Genomic DNA, 18,995 nt, shown 5'->3' on the forward strand with positions numbered 1-18,995 from the left:
AAAAAATTTTTTTCTTCACAAATTCATTGATTCATGTTCATTATTCTATATCTAGCTTTTTAGTATTACACCAAAAAAGAAAACTTGCTCTTTTCTAACAATTTCTTAAATCCTCCCAAGATGCTTTCATGCAGCTAACAGCTGAAAAGATTACTAGAAAATACTGTTTGAACATTCTGGTCTGAATAATCTCTGAATGATTACTGACCTAGAAGAGGCTCAAGTTGGCACAACAGTGTCAACAGGGAGAAGTAGGAAAGAAGATAATCAGGCTGCATCAAGAGTTGAGACAAACTTCTGAGGTCCTACATGTTGAAGATACCATGATGTTATTTAAAGACAAAAGAAACCACACATCCACTTATTTAAGATGCCTTACCATGAGATTCAAGTCCTGCTCCCTGTGCCAACCCATTGTCATAGGACTGAAAAAGAAAAACATATTCAGTTAATACTGAAATAATAATAAATAAATATGGTGTCATGATGCAATTTTTCTTCTTGATATAATTTTATCTCTCCCTTTTATCTTTCAAAATATGTATTTTTTCCCACAATAAAATACATCTAGGCATTTTCAAATACCTGATCTTGTCTTATTCACCAAGCTGAATCAGTAAATGTATACACTAGGCACATTCTGAGAATAGATTGTTCAAAGATGGCACTTTACATATTTAATCTTCACCCAATAAAAAGCCTCAACCTTTATTCCTCTCCCACTTGCAAGAGGTATGATTTTAAGGAAAACGTAAGGATTTCATACTCATATATATAACATTATAAATATAAAACAAATCTGTTTTGAGGCTTGTGGTTAGCTGAGGATAATGGTGTCCTACCTAAAATTCGAATTTCCCCACATATCCCACAAAATCAAAACAGGATAAGAATAATACAACTAAGCAATTATCCTTCAATTAAAAATAAATAAGTATTTTTTTAAAAAGAATAATACAACTACATAGAACTTAAACTCTATCAAAGCTAGAAGACATGCTGAAGCTTCAAATTATCTGTCTACAGAAAAAGAAACATCAAATCTCACACTCCTGATACACTTTTGCAGAGAGTAAGGGCAATTCATGAAAAATCGTGAGGAAGAGAGAGGAGAAGGGCTGTCTAAGATTACCTAAAATTACTGTCTCAAAAGGAAAGGCCTCCTTAAGTGTGAAATTATAGGAAATCCTTGTTTTGCACTCTTCCAATATACACTAATTCCAATAACACAGTATGCCTCACATTTCAGTAATAACAGTATAGTAACTATGAGCAACTGCAAGAAGTGCAAACTTGCTGCTAGTTCCTCAGTCCACAAACGACGACATAAATAACAGATGTGTATCATGAGCTATGAACATTCACATCACCTTTTTCATAGTCTGTCTGTAACTGGTCACTGCACGTTATTCAGCACAGCAACGTATGTGGTTGTGCTGTTTCTTTGTATTTTAATGAATAACCAAAGTGATGTTTGCAAAAAGCCAAAACCAAGGAAGAGACTGGCCACCAAAGATAAAAGTGCAGTAAAGAAATGAAAAGCAGTAGCACTGAAAGTGAAACTGAGATCAAACAGAGTAATAGAAGAGATAGTTATCATGATAGTGATGGCTGTTTGAGACTAGATATGAAGTCAGAAAAATTAAGGGAAGGTGAAATATCTACATGAATGAAGAAAGTGGCTATCATGAAAAGGAAGAAGATGTTCTAGAGAAGTGATGTTGGCAAAAACTTCACATAAAAGGAATTCTCAGGTATTTCACAACAATGACAATGCAAAGGACAAAATGATGGAAGTTGATACAAACTTAGAAAAGAGTATAATCATTTACCAAGACAGAAAAGATGCCTGTTCCATACTGTAAGTTATATAATGAGAAGACAAAGAATGCTGTTCAAACTACTCCTTATGAATTTTCTAAACTTTTTCAATATTGCTAATGTTTTAAATTACAGTGTACTAACAAATATTGGTTTACCATTAAAATTTCTCTATACATTTATAACTGACAGTAACATTAATAGTTTTAAATGTTCTGGCAAAAAATTTATAAAAGTCACAGAACAAGTGTCATTTTTCCCACTGGTGATTAAGATCATTTTGTATGGTTTCAGCCAGCACAACCATCATTATAGTCTGGGGCTACCAGTTAAAGCAAGGATGCCTATAGTGAGCACTGACCACAGGAAAGGGACTGAGGAGGGCATGCAAGTCAAGGTGGCAGCGTTCAAAGGGCATAACTCTGGTGAAGACAGAAGAAGAAGAAAAAGGAAGAAAGAAGGGCCCTTTGAAGATCAGATAATAAAGGAAAACTCCAAGGAGCAAACTTTAAAAACCCAGGAAACAAAAAAGAACTCTCTCCTAGCAGAAAATCATAGAACTCACTACCCTTCCCCAATCACTAACTACACAAACAAAAACACAATCTAAATTTAAAAAATCATACTTTGTTTCTCTGCACTGAAAAGATGGCACTCTTACTAAACTAGGAATTCTTGTAAGAAAAAACAAATCCACTAATGACTAAACATAAAAAGACAGATCTACAAAAGGAACTCTGAGTCTCTGAGATGGAAACACGGCGATCAGGATGAAAATATCTCCATATAGGAAAATCTGCCTTCACCTCCAAAGTATGGTGAAAGCAAAAGAAAACTGCAGTAAAGCACCCCAAACTCAATTGTATACCCTCAAATAGCACTTGGGAAGTGAAAAGAGATTTAAAGTTAAAAAATGAAAAGGATAAACAGTAGGAAGAAATAAAGAAAATTAAATGATTTCAGGAAAAGACACTAAGGAGCATGTAAGAAAGGCTGAAAACAACCAACAGAATAAAAATGAGATAAAGAAATAAGTAAAAGGAGTTGAAGAGAAAGTGGTTGAAATGAAAGATGAGCAAAGAAAGAAAATTACACAAAATTGCAATATCTATAGGAAAAGGAAAAACAATGGACTACAAGTAGGGGTCAGCAATCTGGAGCCTGCAGGCTAAATCTGGCCTGAGGCTGGTTTTCTGTAGCCCTGAAGTTAAGAAAACAGTCGATCTCAATCCTAATAAAATAAATGCAAATTTGGAAACACACCAAGGTATCATTTTTCACCCACCAGATTGGTAAAAATAAAAATACTGCAACAACATTCTATTGGTGAGTCTGTGTAGACAGAGGCACGCTCACACACTGGTGGGAATACACACTGGTTCCTATTTTTGGAGTGAAAATGAAAATTTATGTCTGCATTTACTATTTGATCAAGCAATTCCACGTCTAGGAATTTATTTTGAAAATATATTCCCAACAATACATAAGCATACATGCAGAAAGGATTAGTTTCAACACTGTTCGCCTTAGGAAAATACATACCCTATATACAGAATAGTTGAAAAAAACCATGATGTGCACATAATGGAGTACTACAAAACTGCAAAAAAAGAAAATCAAAGAATGAGGAAAATTTTTTGACCTGTATACAGGGTGGTTTTCAAGCTATACTGTTAAGTGAAAAAAGCAAAATGCAAAAAAGTCCCCTCGAGTGAGAGAGGAGGGTGAACCAGAAACTAAAGAGAACATTTACCCACAGAGTGAATGGGAACATGGCGGCAAACACGGGAGTTAGGCAGAGGAAGGAGACCGAAGATAAGGGAGGCCCTTGTGAGTTACACAGTTTTGAACCTAAAATTCTGACTTTCAGAAGCAAGTTAATATATAACATATTAAGGAAATAAAATCAACAAAGTTGGGGGGGGGGTGATCCTAAAGTAGAATCCAAACAAACAACTCTATTTCAAATAAATGACATAAACACACTAAAGGTTGGGGGTAAGGTGGTGGTGGAGGGAATAAAAAAAAAACCCAAGTGTTTTTTAAATATAACATTCTGACACTATACCTGTGGGCTCTAAGCAACAAGAACCAATGCATTCTGGATAATAGGAGTCAGGTTTGTCACTGTCCAAGAAGGAAGTTACAAATGAAAAGAGGAAGATTAAAATGAACTGAATGGAGTTAAAACAACAAAGATCATGGCATCCGGTCCATTACTTCATGGCAAATAGAAGGGGGAAAAGTGAAAGCTGTGACAGATTTTCTTTTTTGGGGGCCCACAAGAATCACTGAGGATGGTTACTGCAGCCACAAAATTAAAACACGCTTCCTCCTTGGAAGAAAAGCTAATGACAAACCTAGATAAGTATGTAAAAAAGCAGAGACATCACTTTGCCTACAAAGGTCTGTATCATCAAAGCTATGCTTTTTCCAGGAGTCATGTAAGGATGTGAGAGTTGGACCATAAACAAGGCTGAGTGCCAAGGAATTGATGCTTTGGAACTGTGGTGCTGGAGAAGACTCTTGAGAGTCCCTCAGAATGCAAGGAGATCCAACCAGTCAATCCTAAAGGAAATCAACCCTGAATATTTGTTGGACTCATGCTGAAGCTGAAGCTCCATTATTTTGGCCACCTGATGAGAAAAGCAGACTCACTGGAAAAGATTCTGATGCTGGGAAAGACTGAAGGCAAAAGAAGAGGGCAGCAGAGAATGAGATGGTTAGACAGCATCAGTGGCTCAATGGATATGAATTTGAGCAAACTCTGGGTGATACCGGAGGACAGAGGAACCTGGCACGTACAGTCCATGGGTTGCAAAGAGTCAGAGACTGAACAAATGGTGTTGGATTAAAATTAGTATGAACTCGGGCTTCCTTGGTGGCTCAGATGGTCAAGAATCTGCCTGCAATGCAGGGGACCTGGGTTCAAGTCCTGGGTGGGGAAGATCTCCTGGAGAAGGGAATGGGTACCCACTCCTGTATTCTTGCCTGGAGAATTCCATGGACAGAGGAGCCTGGCAGGCTACAGCCCATGGGATCAGAAAGAGTCAGACATGACTAAGCGCTTTCATCGTTCCATTAGCATGAATTCATGGTTTTTGGTAAATAGATATAAACGTGTGGATGTGTATAAGGGAATGTCTGTGTATACATATATACATTTCCTACCTCTAAGAGAGGGGCTAGAAGCAATGACATCCTAGTACCAATGAGCACATTTTGTGCCCAAATCCTGGTTTCTAAACACCAGCCTTCAAAAAGAAGAACCAGAACTTCTTGAAGAAATGACCAATTTTAGAACTGAGGCTGGGAAATTAAACTATGAACCCAGAATATTTTGTGCCAGAGAGCAAGGACGTGCTCAAAAATGAACAGGACACGTCAAAAGGGCATAAGAGCCTGCATGAAGGGGTTTTTGCTGGCTCAATCTGGAACAGTATCAAAATAAATGATCAGTTCAGTTCAGTTCAGTCGCTCAGTCGTGTCCGACTCTTTGCGACCCCATGAACCGAAGCACGCCAGGCCTCCCTGTCCATCACCAACTCCCGGAGTCCATCCAAACCCAAGTCCATTGAGTCAGTGATGCAATCCAACCATCTCATCCTCTGTCGTCCCCTTCTCCTCCTGCCCTCAGTCTTTCCCAGCATCAGGGTCTTTTTAAATGAGTGATAGTTACAGATAATAACCCATTGAATCAAACAAGAATCTAGAGTTCCTGTTGAAATTAAATAAATAAATATATAAAGGTAAAAGGAAAGCTTTTTGTAGCAGCAGAATTTTAACTGATAATTATAGAATGAATGGTAGAGCTGGAAAATCATCAATGCATGCTAACACTAGAGGATAAAAGTTTGATGAGGGACAGGAAATTTACATAGTCTCCAAGTATCTCACCATGAGATAATAAATATAATCACAAAGGGAAAAAATGCTAACTTTACAGAGAAACATCTGGCATACACCACCTTAACCAAGTGATCGAAGTTAACATCACCAATAATAAGGCGTATCAACAAGTTGTACCTCCAAATACAATGCACTAAGAAGAACATGATATTATTTCTGCAATAATCATGCCTATCACAATACCTATCACTGTTAGGGAAATAGGGGAAAGTCTTGTTCAGGCTTCAGAAGCAGGAGAGCAGCCCTCTGACCTGCTCTGACCTGCGTGGACACTGCCTGGATTCCACGCCTGCTGGCGAGCACAGCAAGTCAGGCAGCACTTCAGATTACAAAGGGAGTTCATCTTGAAATTCTTGAGCCCCTGATGGTCTGGGCAACCCCTGCCCCATCTCCGGAGGGTTTAACGAAACTCATAAGGTGAAACAAATCTTTCCACGTTGTAGAAAGATTAAAGTAAAACCATACCCGCATTTTTGCACACAAACTGATAATGATATCAGCTTGTGGCCTAGGATTATGAGCAGGAGCCCCTGAAACTGCGATTCGAAGTCTCACTGGGGGGTGGACGCACCTCCCTTGGACCCTTCTCAATTGAGCCTCCAGATTGCTGTTAATAAGGGACTTCCTAGCGCTGTGAAAGTCTGGATGTAGCTCAGCCCAATTTGGTGACGTATACACTGTTACTTCTATTTTTTATATATTTATATTTCTTTTCAAATTATCTGTCTTCTATAAAAAATTGAAATTGTTTATGTGTGTAACAATGGTTTCTTTGGCTAACGAATCCTTTGAATGGAAAACAAAAGTAAAACTTTTGGCAAAACAATCACCCATCTTTGTCTATAACATCAAACTCCTTTTGTCTTAAAACTTCTTTAAAGGTTTGTTCTTTCTGCCTCCCGAGGCTTTTAAAAATTTGTACTATTGTACAAAATCACTACAGATGGTGACTGCAGCCATGAAATTAAAAGACGCTTACCCCCTGGAAGGAAAGTTATGACCAACCTAGATAGCATATTCAATAGCAGAGACATTACTTTGCCAACAAAGGTCCGTCTACTCAAGGCTATGGTTTTTCCTGTGGTCATGTATGGATGTGAGAGTTGGACTGTGAAGAAGGCTAAATGCCGAAGAATTGATGCTTTTGAACTGTGGTGTTGGAGAAGACTCTTGAGATTCCCTCGGACTGCAAAGAGATCCAACCAGTCCATTCTGAAGGAGATCAGCCCTGGGATTTCTTTGGAAGGAATGATGCTAAAGCTGAAACTCCAGTACTTTGGCTACCTCATGCGAAGAGCTGACTCATTGGAAAAGACTCTGATGCTGGGAGGGATTGGGGGCAAGAGGAGAAGGGGACGACAGAGGATGAGGTGGCTGGATGGCATCACTGACTCGATGGACGTGAGTCTGAGTGAACTCCGGGAGTTGGTGATGGACAGGGAGGCCTGGAGTGCTGTGATTCATGGGGTTGCAAAGAGTCGGACAGCGACTGATCTGATCTGATCTGATCTGATATTCTGTAAATTCTGATTTATATATTTAATTAAAAATAACTCTATTCCTCTAGGAACTTACATTTCTGCTCTGAAATATGGACTAGTAAAAGCTGAACTAACAGCCTAAAATATTTTAATCTATAAAATAAAAATTTCATATTTAGTAAGTAAAATAAACCTGGGAAGCAGCACTTCTATTACTCTGATTTTATACAAAAGACTAAAAAGTAGAGCAAATGGTATTTCCGGCTGAGACTAAAATTTCCTTACTATTGTTGATAAAAAAAAAAAAAGACTATATTGTGTGAAAGAATAACATTTCTACTTGATACTCTCCTTAAACCTTAGATTAAAAAAAAAAAGAAAAAACAACCCACACATAAAACTATTTAGAAACCAAAAATGATCCAAAAATCTATTGTCAGCCCAATCTTGCTACTTAAAACGGCTTAAGGAACATCTCACACCCAATATATAGGAATAACCTCACCAAGGGCACCACAATTCTCCTTTAAGTTTGGCTGTGACTTCTCAAGGAGCCTTACTACGATAGGCTATCAACATTTACTTTGAGATTTTACTGTTTTTTGCTTCCAAGCCTGACCAATTTCTTTCCACTAAAGACACTGTCTCTTTGGATACAATCCGATTATATTTAAAATTTAATGGCTAAAGAGTCAATCTGTCCTTGAAGACTATTTTTACATGGCTATTCTGATATCTGATGTACCTAGAAAGCAATCTTATTACCCTATTTCCAAATTACTGCTATTAATAGAAGAGATGAGGCATGCCCCAGCTCTCATCAGTCGTGTCCGACTCTTTGCGACCCCATGGACTGCAGCATGCCAGGCTTCCCTGTCCATCACCAACTCCTGATGCGTGTTCAAACTCATGTCCATCGAGTCAGTGATGCCATCCAACCACCTCATCCTCTGTTGGCCCATTCTCCTCCCAGCTCTCCTATTTCAGCAATAATAACTAAAGGAGAGAGTCACTATCAACATAACTCACCATACTTCTTCTAATATAGTTGATAGCCTTTTTCATATCCATGCCAGACCAGTTGTTGAGCATATAGCAGATACAGGAAGCACAGTATACAAATCGCATGTCATTTTCACTGCCTTCAGGTACTGCACAAAAACTGGAAGTAAGAACAATATGATTTACTGTACTGTAATTCACTTGTACAGGGGGTTGTTTAGAGACAGCCACTTCATGTTTTCACTCACAGAAGAACCTATCACTAATAATGGATTTAAAAATCATATACTACTTGTATTATTCAGTAGAGAATAGGACTATTAACTTGAATGATATGAAACTACCCCTAAATCATCACTCTGCTCCAAAGTTCTGGTGTCTGGGTAGCTTAACCCACGATTGCAGCTACTCCTCTCAAGACGCCAACACTCCAGAGTAAGTTCGTCTACTCTCAGCCATGGAAAGCTGTGGCACAGTGGTCTGAGAATTCATGAGAGAAACAGGACCAGGTGAAACCTGGGAACTGTTGGTTTTGCCTATGTAAAATTTCTTCTCAATGTATATATAGATAACCAATATGATAACTGATCATATTGTTTTAATTTTTACCCATAATTAGTTTTAGAGTCAGAGAAGGCAATGGCAACCCACTCCAGTACTCTTGCCTGGAAAATCCCATGGACAGAGGAGCCTGGTAGGCTGCTGTCTATGGGGTCACATAGAGTCAGACACAACTGAGCGACTTCACTTTCACTTTTCATTTTTCATGCATTGGAGAAGGAAATGGCAACCCACTCCAGTGTTCTTGCCTGGAGAATCCCAGGAAGGGCAGAGCCTGTTGGCTGCCGTCTATGGGGTCGCACAGAGTCGGACACGACTGAAGCGACTTAGCAACAGTTTTAGAGAAGTATATAATAGTGTTTCATTTCTTTTATTTATAAACAAGGGTAAGATAGCAGTAACCAAAGACTATAGTGAAATACTGAGAAATTAGTGACATGTACTTGCTGCGTTAAGTATTTAGTTTTATAGTATTTCTGCTGCTGCTGCTGCTAAGTCGCTTCAGTTGTGTCCAACTCTGTGCGACCCCATAGACAGCAGCCCACCAGGCTCTGCTGTCCCTGGGATTCTCCAGGCAACAACACTGGAGTGGGTTGCCATTTCCTTTTCCATTGCGTGAAAGTGAAAAGTGAAAGTGAAGTCGCTCAGTCGCGACTGACTCGTGGCGACCCCATGGACTGTAGCCCACCAGGCTCCTCCATCCATGGGATTTTCTAGGCAAGAGTACTGGAGTGGGGTGCCATCACCTTCTCCATTATAGTATTTCTAATCAATGTCAATTTATCTCGCATGTTTCCATTAATTTTCCCCTCATCAAGAGCAGTGTTTTTAAAATAATGATAGGAAAGCACAGACAAGAGTAGACGGAACACAGATATAACATGGCAGGATTTGTCTGCCAAGTTTCCTCTTGAGACAGAATCATTACTGCTTTATTACTTCCAAGACTTAAAAAAATGCTTCACCTTAAAACTCTTTTTTGTTAGACCCATGACTCAGATCATCAAATATTAATGAACTAACTTCTTTTTCTAGCCTTTAAAAATATCACAGAAACTACCTAAACTAGAATATAATATTCAACATTCATCCCTTTTTCCTCCTATAACTATCTTAAGGCATAAAAGTTTAGATTAAATAAACTTCTAAAACATTGAGACTAAATGTATGTCTACTTCAAAATGTTAATCTTTTACCCAGAAGGTAAATTAAAGTAGATTCTAATCCTGAAACTATTAAACCACTTATTTATGGATCACTTACTGTCCTCTTAAAAAAAAATGAAATAAAAATGGAGTTCTATTATTGTGATTACTTTCATTTTCATTCACATAAGAAATATTTCATTGATTAGGCATTTCAACCATATTATACAGTGAACTTTTAGGTGGTTGGAATAAGAATTTATGACAAATTCTATAGGTCTACTATATTCATTTTTAGTTTCAAAAGATTTTTCTTTAAAAAAAAAAAAAAAAACAACAACAACAGAAGAGAGAGAGACAAGTAACAGAAAATGACCTGTACCTTCCATCTTCTAGCTGAAGGGCTCTCAAGCCTGCTAAGCAAGCTTCTTTATTTACCCGGCTTAGGTCATCTCCAAGAATAACTAGGCACGAAAGGCCAGTGTAGGTCATTGCTATGTGGCCACTGTCGTAAGGATGAGCAGTTCCGGGATTCTAGATTCAAAAGTAATATAACGTTAATTAGAAAACTGAATGAAATCTTACTCCATTATACAATTTGACAAGAAGTTTCAGTAAACAGTAAAATCAAATGTTGTTTTTACTGACTTGTATAGACATCTGGTAGAGAAAAATAAAACTCAGTTTCATGTATGTCTCAACATAAGTATTACTGCATACTATCCAGGCACGTAATTTTAAAATTTATCCTCAAGTTTTATGGAAGTAGATCTGATATTCAAATAAACCAAATTATTTAAACTTTCTATTTGATCAACCACATCAATTATTTAGAAAAGCATGTAGAAATAATTATTTTATGCCATACAAATTCAAATTAAGTACCACAGTAGTAATTACCATTTAAAAATAATACAAAACAATATAGTTGAAAAATCTTTTCCTATTCTCATACAGTTGAATTATCTGACTTTCTAATAACATTAACACTTAGAATAGCAAATAACAAAAAAATGCAAAGGCTTAAGATACTAACATTGAAAAATTCTTTGGAATAAAATAATCTAACTTTTAAAGTTTAGATCCCAAATGAGTACTGACTGTAAAGTATTTTGTGAAGACTGTTAAGACTAGTAATTGACCAGGCAGAGCTGGGGAGTCAAACTACGAAACTCATATTACCAAAATACTTACTGAATTAGTTTCACTGATTTGACGGTTCCAACAAAACTACAAAAAGTTATCAAAAATCTCTTAAGGTTTATAAAATATGTGACTCCTTGTAGGAAACCCTGTAGACTCCAGTTGGCACAGACACAGATAAAATTAACTTAAAAACTTTTTAAAATAAAAGTAAAAATGTAAAGCCAAGTAACTTAAGACTGCACAATACACAAAGCACCTAAAATTTTATAATTATTTTCAAATAGCCAATCCTATTAACTAGTTATTTTAAAAAGCTAATTTCACTTAAAAAAATTTTACATTGTACTAATTTATCTGTTAAGAAAGTTTTGATTTTGACAGACTAAGAGCACATTTTAAATTCATCTTTCTCACAGGCTTTCCTTCTGTTTTAGTTGGGCTCATCAATAACTACTTCAATACCTGAATAACTGCTCGAAATATTACAAAGTTAAAATGAATCTTATACAAAGATTTTGGTTAAAATAGACTCCATTGCTTTCTACAATAAATGTTAACCTCTACACTACTGAAAGGCATCAAATCCTGGCTCTATTACACACTGGCTTGCTCATTCTGAAAAATGGAGATATTAGTGTCCACTTCACAGGCTTACTGTGAAGATTAAATAAAGTTACTGTCTATACAGATGCTAGTTATCTTACTGATGATAATGCAAGTGCAAGGCAAGTATCCAAAGGGCCACTACTTCTTTGGAGTCATGACCCAAGGGTCTTAGAACCACCAGTGACTTAATCAGAACACTTACCTGCTCACTGACCTTCCGTAGTTCTTTACAGAATGTGTTTGTAAGGTGTTCAAATTTCCTCTAAATATGAACTCGCCCCACCTATCCAGTCTTACATATACAACTCCTTATACGGTCTCACAAATATGACAAGCAACTCTTCATTGTGGTATCTCTTTCATTCTGAGTTTCTCCTTAGAACTTAAGCTCTGATATGCCTGGATACTCTACTCCACATTTATAACTGACTTCTTAGAATTCTCTTTTGGTTGTTGTTGTTGTTCAGCTGCCAAGTCATGTCTGACTCTCTGAGACCCCACGAACTGCAGAATGCCAGGCTTCCCTGTCCTTCACCATCTCCTGGAGTTTGCTCAAACTCATGCCCACAAGTCAGTGATGCCATCTCATCCCGTCGCCCCCTTCTCCTCTTGCCCTCAATCTTTCCCAGCATCAGGGTCTTTTCCAATGAACCAGCTCTTCACATCAGTTGGCCAAAGTATTGGAGCTTACTTAAACTAAGTACCTGCTACGTTAAAAGCACTGTGGCATATCCAAACATAAATCAAACGTGTACCTTAATCGTGAAGGTAGAAGAGAAGTCTATTTAAGTACAGTACAAATCAGGATGCAGTAAGTGTCATGATGGAAATACAATAATGCATGGATAAAGATTTTTTTCTGAAGGATGAGAGAAGCTTGGTTAGGTACAGATGAAAAGCGGGCTTTAGGTAGGAGGAAAAGTAAAGCAGAGAAGGAAAAATCCTGGCTATGCAGTATGTGTTAAGGATAGCACATAGTTTCAAAGAGAATACGGGATTTGTTGGAAGAAAAACAGTGAGAAAAGGGGGTTGAGAGGATCCATCAGTGTTTCTCAAAACGTGTTCTATGGCCACTAGCGGCCCTGAGCATTTTTCAGTTAAGTCAATGGCCTACAGGTGGTTTTAGAAGAAAAACTGACAATGTTATTTTATTTACATACTATATTAGACAGTCTTATTGCTCCCTCAGGTTCTCGTGGTTTCACCCCTCTCCTGGATTCTCAGCCACCACCCTAACAGACAACTCCTCGTGGGCCCGTATGATTCCACCAGAGCCTCTAGCTCCTTCTATCATTCAACATTCAGATTAATGCAACACAGAATGGAGTGGGACCCAGCTTCCCCAGTAAATGCCTAGGTCTCGATGAATTAGGGCCACAAATGGGTTTTAGGAGACTCTGTGAACCAAAGGCAAAAAAGGTTTCTTCCTAAACTTTATTCTTGTTATTTCAAATATGCTTTGGGAGAGGGGTGAGGGGAAAAAGGAAGCTGTTTCCATAAACTAATGTTATCAAAGAACTGTTTTACTCCAACAAGTGTAGGTATACATCTGTATAGGGTATAGTGCTGTATAACGGTCATTATTATCAGGGTCATGACTTATAGATATCCTGTCCATTATGACTAAATGCAGAGCTATCTCTAATTAGCACTGGCTTAAGTTGCAAAGTATTTTATGCATCAGATAAAAAGAACAATTTTTACGGATTTTTCTAGATTCTCTAATAAAAGCAATGGGCATACGTGATTGGAGATACTGTAGCAAAGTCATATGACTCACACAGGCACGCTTGTCTACAGCTTAAGGCAAAGGAAGAAAGCTGAAGTGGTGCCTCTGTCAAATCATGTCACTTCCTCCAAAATCACTGCTATTTATTCAAAAATTTTGAAGCAGAGTATGGAAAAACTGGTAGCATGCCATTTACCTTCAGTTTGGAACCAGATACAAATCTTGATGTACTCAGTGTAGCCAGATATTGGCTTGTAACCATTATATACGCAGGCCGATCCCATCTAGGAAAAAGTTTCTATTTTGTGAGGTCTTCTTCCACAAAATGATGACACTTTTCTCTGCTTTCTATTGTAGAAAAATACTTTGTACGCAGAAGAAACACCTACAAAAGGTTGTTTGGGGCCTGCCTCTTTGAAGGGGACAAAGCTCCTGTCAGGACCTACGGCTTTTCGGCACCTGCACGCACTAGCGCCACAGTCCTGCCTGAGCCTTGGTGACAACCTGCCTTTGCATGAAGGTCGTCACAATCCATCACTACTTGGCCTCGCACCAGTGCCTTGGCAAGAACGTTTTCTTTCATTCCTAAGAAATGTGAACCACATATAAAGTCCTACTGGAACACATGGAAGGTTTCTTAGGGAACAAACGTACTCGAGTACTTTATTCCCATTTTCTCCAGGAAATCACCTATAATTTGTACACACACACACACACACACACACACCCAGGTGCAACAGCAACAAAAACATAATTTTTGTAACAATAGGAATTCCTGTGGGCTTATATATTGTGCATTATTTCAGGAAGTAAGGTGGGTACAGCTTTCCTTTAAAAAGTTACAGTTCATAAAACACCTTTATTTAGCTACACTAAAACTTGGAAACCTGGTTCTTTCTATATACTTTCTTGGTTTTCTTTCTTACTAAAAAGCTCTACACTCCCCCTCCTCTTTCCTCCTAATCCAAACAGAACTAACCTTTGATGGATTGAATGGAATACCCAGGTAGGAAGAGCCTCGGAAACCACAGCGATTTAGATTTGATCCTGGAAAATAAAAACATGTACTTTTAAAGTGTACCTTATTTTCACACAGATTCTACTGCAGTTCAATTATACAATCTCTCAGAAAAAGTGTATTTTAGTACCAAAGCTTTGTCACTATCTCCATTTTCATGCTACCTAATGCTGAATGTCTGCTCTAGGAGCTTTACGCGGATTCTTCATTTAATTTCCAAACCAGTCCAAACCAAAATATGACTTCCTACCAGATACTTTTAATTTCAGCCTATGTCACTGAGTCAAAAATGTTTTCCTACCTTTTCTAAATGACGATTTTTCATGTGATCAACATATTCAACCTCTCTTGCTATAGAACCGAAAGCAGATGCGCTGATAATAAGCGACATGTTCAAAGTAATAGCTGGTTAGCAACACAAATAGTCCCATCCAGTGTCTTTTAACTTTAACTCACAGCTTCTTTACAGAGGAGAAATGTTTAGGTATAAATTGTTCTACAGTTGCAGAAAATAAATGTACTTTATATTTTAGTATTAGATAGTCCTTCTTTCTAAGTACAATGCTTTGTACAAAAGAACACTTTAGTTAGAACCTGGTATCTGCTTATTCATAGCATGTTTAATCACAAGATATTTTTCCTACCTAAAATTTTTCATTTTTCAAGATATCAATGGAATATAACTGGGAACCTAAGAAAGGAAATAGCTACACCCATGAAAAGGAATTCTTGAGCACTACTGATGGGAATGTAAACTGTTGTAGCCACTCAAAAAAATTAAGACTAGAACCACCATGTGATCCAGCAATTTCACTTTTGGGTATATATATTAAAAAAAAAATGGCATCATTATATCAAACATTATCTGTAGTCCCATGTTTACTGCACTATTCACAATACCCCAGACATGGAAACCACATAAGTGTCCAACTATGGAGGAAAGGATAGAAAACATGTGAAGTATCTATAGATAAACATATATGTCTCACACACACACACACACACACACACAAAGATATTATGACTCAGCCATCAAAACATGGAAATTATGCTTCTTGCAACAATATGGATGAACCTAAAGGGCATTCAGTTCAGTTCAGTTCAGTTGCTGAGTCATGTCTGGCTCTTTGCGACCCTGTGGACTGCAGCATGCCATGCCTCCCTGTCCATCACCAACTCCCAGAGTTTACTCAAACTCATGCCCATTGAGCCGGTGATGCCATCCAACCATCTCATGCTCTGTCGTCCCCTTCTCCTCCCGCCTTGAATCTTTCCCAGCATCGGAGTCTTTTCAAAGGAGTCAGCTCTTCACATCAAGTGGCCAAAGTATTGGAGTTTCAGCTTCAGCATCAGTCCTTTCAATGAATATTCAGGACTAATTTCCTTTAGGATGGACTGGTTGGATCTCCTTGCAGTCCAAAGAACTCTCAAGAGTTTCTCCAACACCACAGTTCAAAAGCATTCAATGCTCAGCTTTTTTTTTTTAATTTTTTTTATTTTTAAACTTTACAAATTGTATTAGTTTTGCCAAATATCAAAATGAATCCGCCACAGGTATACAAGTGTTCTTTATAGTCCAACTCTCACATCCACACATGACCACTGGAAAAACCATAGCCTTGACTAGACGGACCCTGTTGGCAAAGTAATGCCTTGAGAACCCCATGGACAGCATGAAAAGGGCATCTCACTAAGTGAAATAAACCAGACAGAGAAAGACACACAGTGCATGTTACTTACATGTCATAATCCAAACAAGCTGAACTCAGAGAGAGGAGAATATGAGTTGTCAGGGCAGGCAGGGAAGATGCTGGCCAAAGGGTACAAACTTTGAGCTGTAAGGTGAATAGGATCTGGGGATCTAATGCATGTACAGCATGGTGACTGTACTGAACAATACTATACTGTATCCTTGCAAGTTAATAAGACCTTAAATAGCAGAACTTAAATTTTATCACCACACACACAAAAATGTAATTCTGTGAGGGGAATGGAGCTTTTAACTAACCTTATTGTGGTAATCATTTCACAGTATATATGTACATCAAATAATCATGCTGTATACCTTAAACTTACATACACGTCAGTAATATCTCCAGAATGTTGGAAAGAAATTCAAAAATATAAATGAAAAAAGTGGTCATACCCACATTAAAAAGATAAGTGTGGTTTTAAGAACTATTAGAAAATCAGCATGATAGAAATAGAAGGTAGGAATGTAGTACTAACAGACTGTATGTGTATTGCTATTTAAAAAAAATCAAGCCAACACACTAGTACAACAGCTGGAACATGGAAGCAACCTAGATGTCCATCATCAGATGAATGGATAAAGAAGCTGTGGTACGTATACAAAATGGAATAATACTCAGCCATAAAAAGGAACACATTTGAGTCAGTTCTAATGAGGTGGCTGAATCTGGAGTCTATTATAGAGAAAAACAAATATCGTGTATTAATGTATATGTATGGAGTCTAGAAAGATGGCACTGATGAACCTATTTACCGGGCAACAATGGAGATGCAGACACAGAGAAGAGACTCATGGACATGGGCTGGGGGGAGGAGGAGAGGGAGAAACGAATGGAGAGAATAACGTGGAAACACATACAGTACCACGTGTAAAGTAGATAACCAACGGGAATGTGCTGTATGACTCAGGGAACTCAAACCGGGGCTCTGTGACACAGGTGGGAAAGGGTGGGGAGGTGGGAGGAAGGTTCCAGAGGGAGGGGACACATGCATACCTGTGGCTGATTCATGCTGATGTAGGGCAGAAACCAACACAATATTGTGAAGCAATTTTCCTTCAATTAAAAATAAGTTAGTTTAAAAAAAAATAAGTTTCGGGAAAAAATCAAGCTGACTTAAAAACTGGTTCTGAGGTGAGGACCTAGTTTCACACCCCTTCTGACTGGTGCACGAGTAATCATAATTGGCTTCAGGCACTAGACACTGTAACAGGGCTTCCCTTGTGGCTCAGCTGGTAAAGGATCCACCTACAGTGTAGGAGACCCCGGTCCCACTCCTGGGTTGGGAAGATCTGCTGGAGAAGCGATAGGCTGCCCACTCCAGTATCCTTGGGCTTCCCTTGTGGCTCAGAGGGTGAAGAATCCACCTGCAATGTGGGAGACCTGGGTTTGAAACCCTGGAGAAGGGAAAGGCTACCCACTCCAGTATTCTGGCCTGGAGAATTCCATGGACTATACAGTCCATGGGATCAAAAAGAGTCAAACACGACTGAGCGACTCTACCTTGCACACTATTCAGTTTTGTATCTCCTGAAATACTTAGAATAGTAGCTTATACATTAATTCTCTGAGTAATTAATTCTAGGAAACTTCTTCCCTAAACTTAAAACTCTGCATGAAGAATCTTCCCCCATTAACAACAAAAAAAATTACTTAAAAATGAATACTATCTAATGGTGATAATGATTTTGATGACCATGGTTCTCTTACTTTTGCTAAAGACTTTTAAATTGGTAAGGCTTCCCTTGTGGCTCAGCTGGTAAAGAATCCGCCTGCAATGAGGGAGACCTGGGTTTGATCACTGGGTTGGGAAGACCCCCTGGAGAATGGAAAGGCTACCCACCCCAGTATTCTGCCTTGGAGAATTCTATGGACAGTCCATGTGGACATGACTGAGCGATTTTCATTTTCACTTTAAATTGGTAAGCCATTTAAGACTTGCTAATACATTGTGACTGAAATTGAAGAAAGTAGGGAAAACTGCTAGACCATTCAGGTACGACCTAAATCAAATCCCTTATGATTATACAGTGGAAGTGAGAAATAGATTTAAGGGCCTAGATCTGATAGATAGAGTGCCTGATGAACTATGGAATGAAGTTCTTGACGCTGTACAGGAAACAGGGATCAAGACCATCCCCATGGAAGAGAAATGCAAAAAAGCAAAATGGCTGTCTGGGGAGGCCTTACAAATAGCTGTGAAAAGAAGAGAAGCGAAAAGCAAAGGAGAAAAGGAAAGACATAGGTATCTGAATGCAGAGTTCCAAAGAATAGCAAGAAGAGATAAGAAAGCCTTCCTCAGTGGTCAGTGCAAAGAAATAGAGGAAAAGAACAGGATGGGAAAGACTAGAGATCTCTTCAAGAAAATTAGAGATACCAAGGGAACATTTCATGCAAAGATGGGTTGATAAAGGACAGAAATGGTATGGACCTAACAGAAGCAGAAGATATTAAGAAGAGATGGCAAGAATACACAGAAGAACTGTACAAAAAAGATCTTCACAACCCAGATAATCACGATAGTGTAACCACTGACCTAGAGCCAGACATCCTGGAATGTGAAGTCAAATGGGCCTTAGAAAGCATCACTATGAACAAAGCTAGTGGAGGTGATGGAATTCCAGTTGAGCGATTTCAAGTCTTGAAAGATGATGCTGTGAAAGTGCAGCCCTCAACACGCCAGCAAATTTGGAAAACTCAGCAGTGGCCAGAGGACTGGAAAAGGTCAGTTTTCATTCCAATCCCAAAGAAAGACAATGCCAAAGAATGCTCAAACTACTGCACAATTGCACTCATCTCACACGCTAGTAAAGTAATGCTCAAAAA

At 38.4% G+C, this 18,995-nt stretch overlaps 1 protein-coding gene across 1 annotated transcript in view; it reads right to left on the reverse strand.

The window, feature by feature from the left end:
- The window catches only part of PGGT1B (protein geranylgeranyltransferase type I, beta subunit), a 54,316-nt gene that overhangs the window by 14,314 nt on the left and 21,007 nt on the right, over nt 1–18,995 (reverse strand). Inside the window, exons 3-6 of the mRNA XM_010862075.1 lie at nt 14,380–14,447; nt 10,302–10,453; nt 8,241–8,373; nt 380–425 (exon numbers count right to left, since the gene is read on the reverse strand). Coding sequence (XP_010860377.1) covers nt 380–425; nt 8,241–8,373; nt 10,302–10,453; nt 14,380–14,447 — 399 coding nt within the window. The remainder of the gene's footprint in view (nt 1–379; nt 426–8,240; nt 8,374–10,301; nt 10,454–14,379; nt 14,448–18,995) is intronic.

This window comes from Bison bison, unplaced genomic scaffold (genome assembly GCF_000754665.1).
Source record: "Bison bison bison isolate TAMUID 2011002044 unplaced genomic scaffold, Bison_UMD1.0 scf7180017864476, whole genome shotgun sequence".
Taxonomy (NCBI): Eukaryota; Metazoa; Chordata; class Mammalia; order Artiodactyla; family Bovidae; genus Bison; species Bison bison.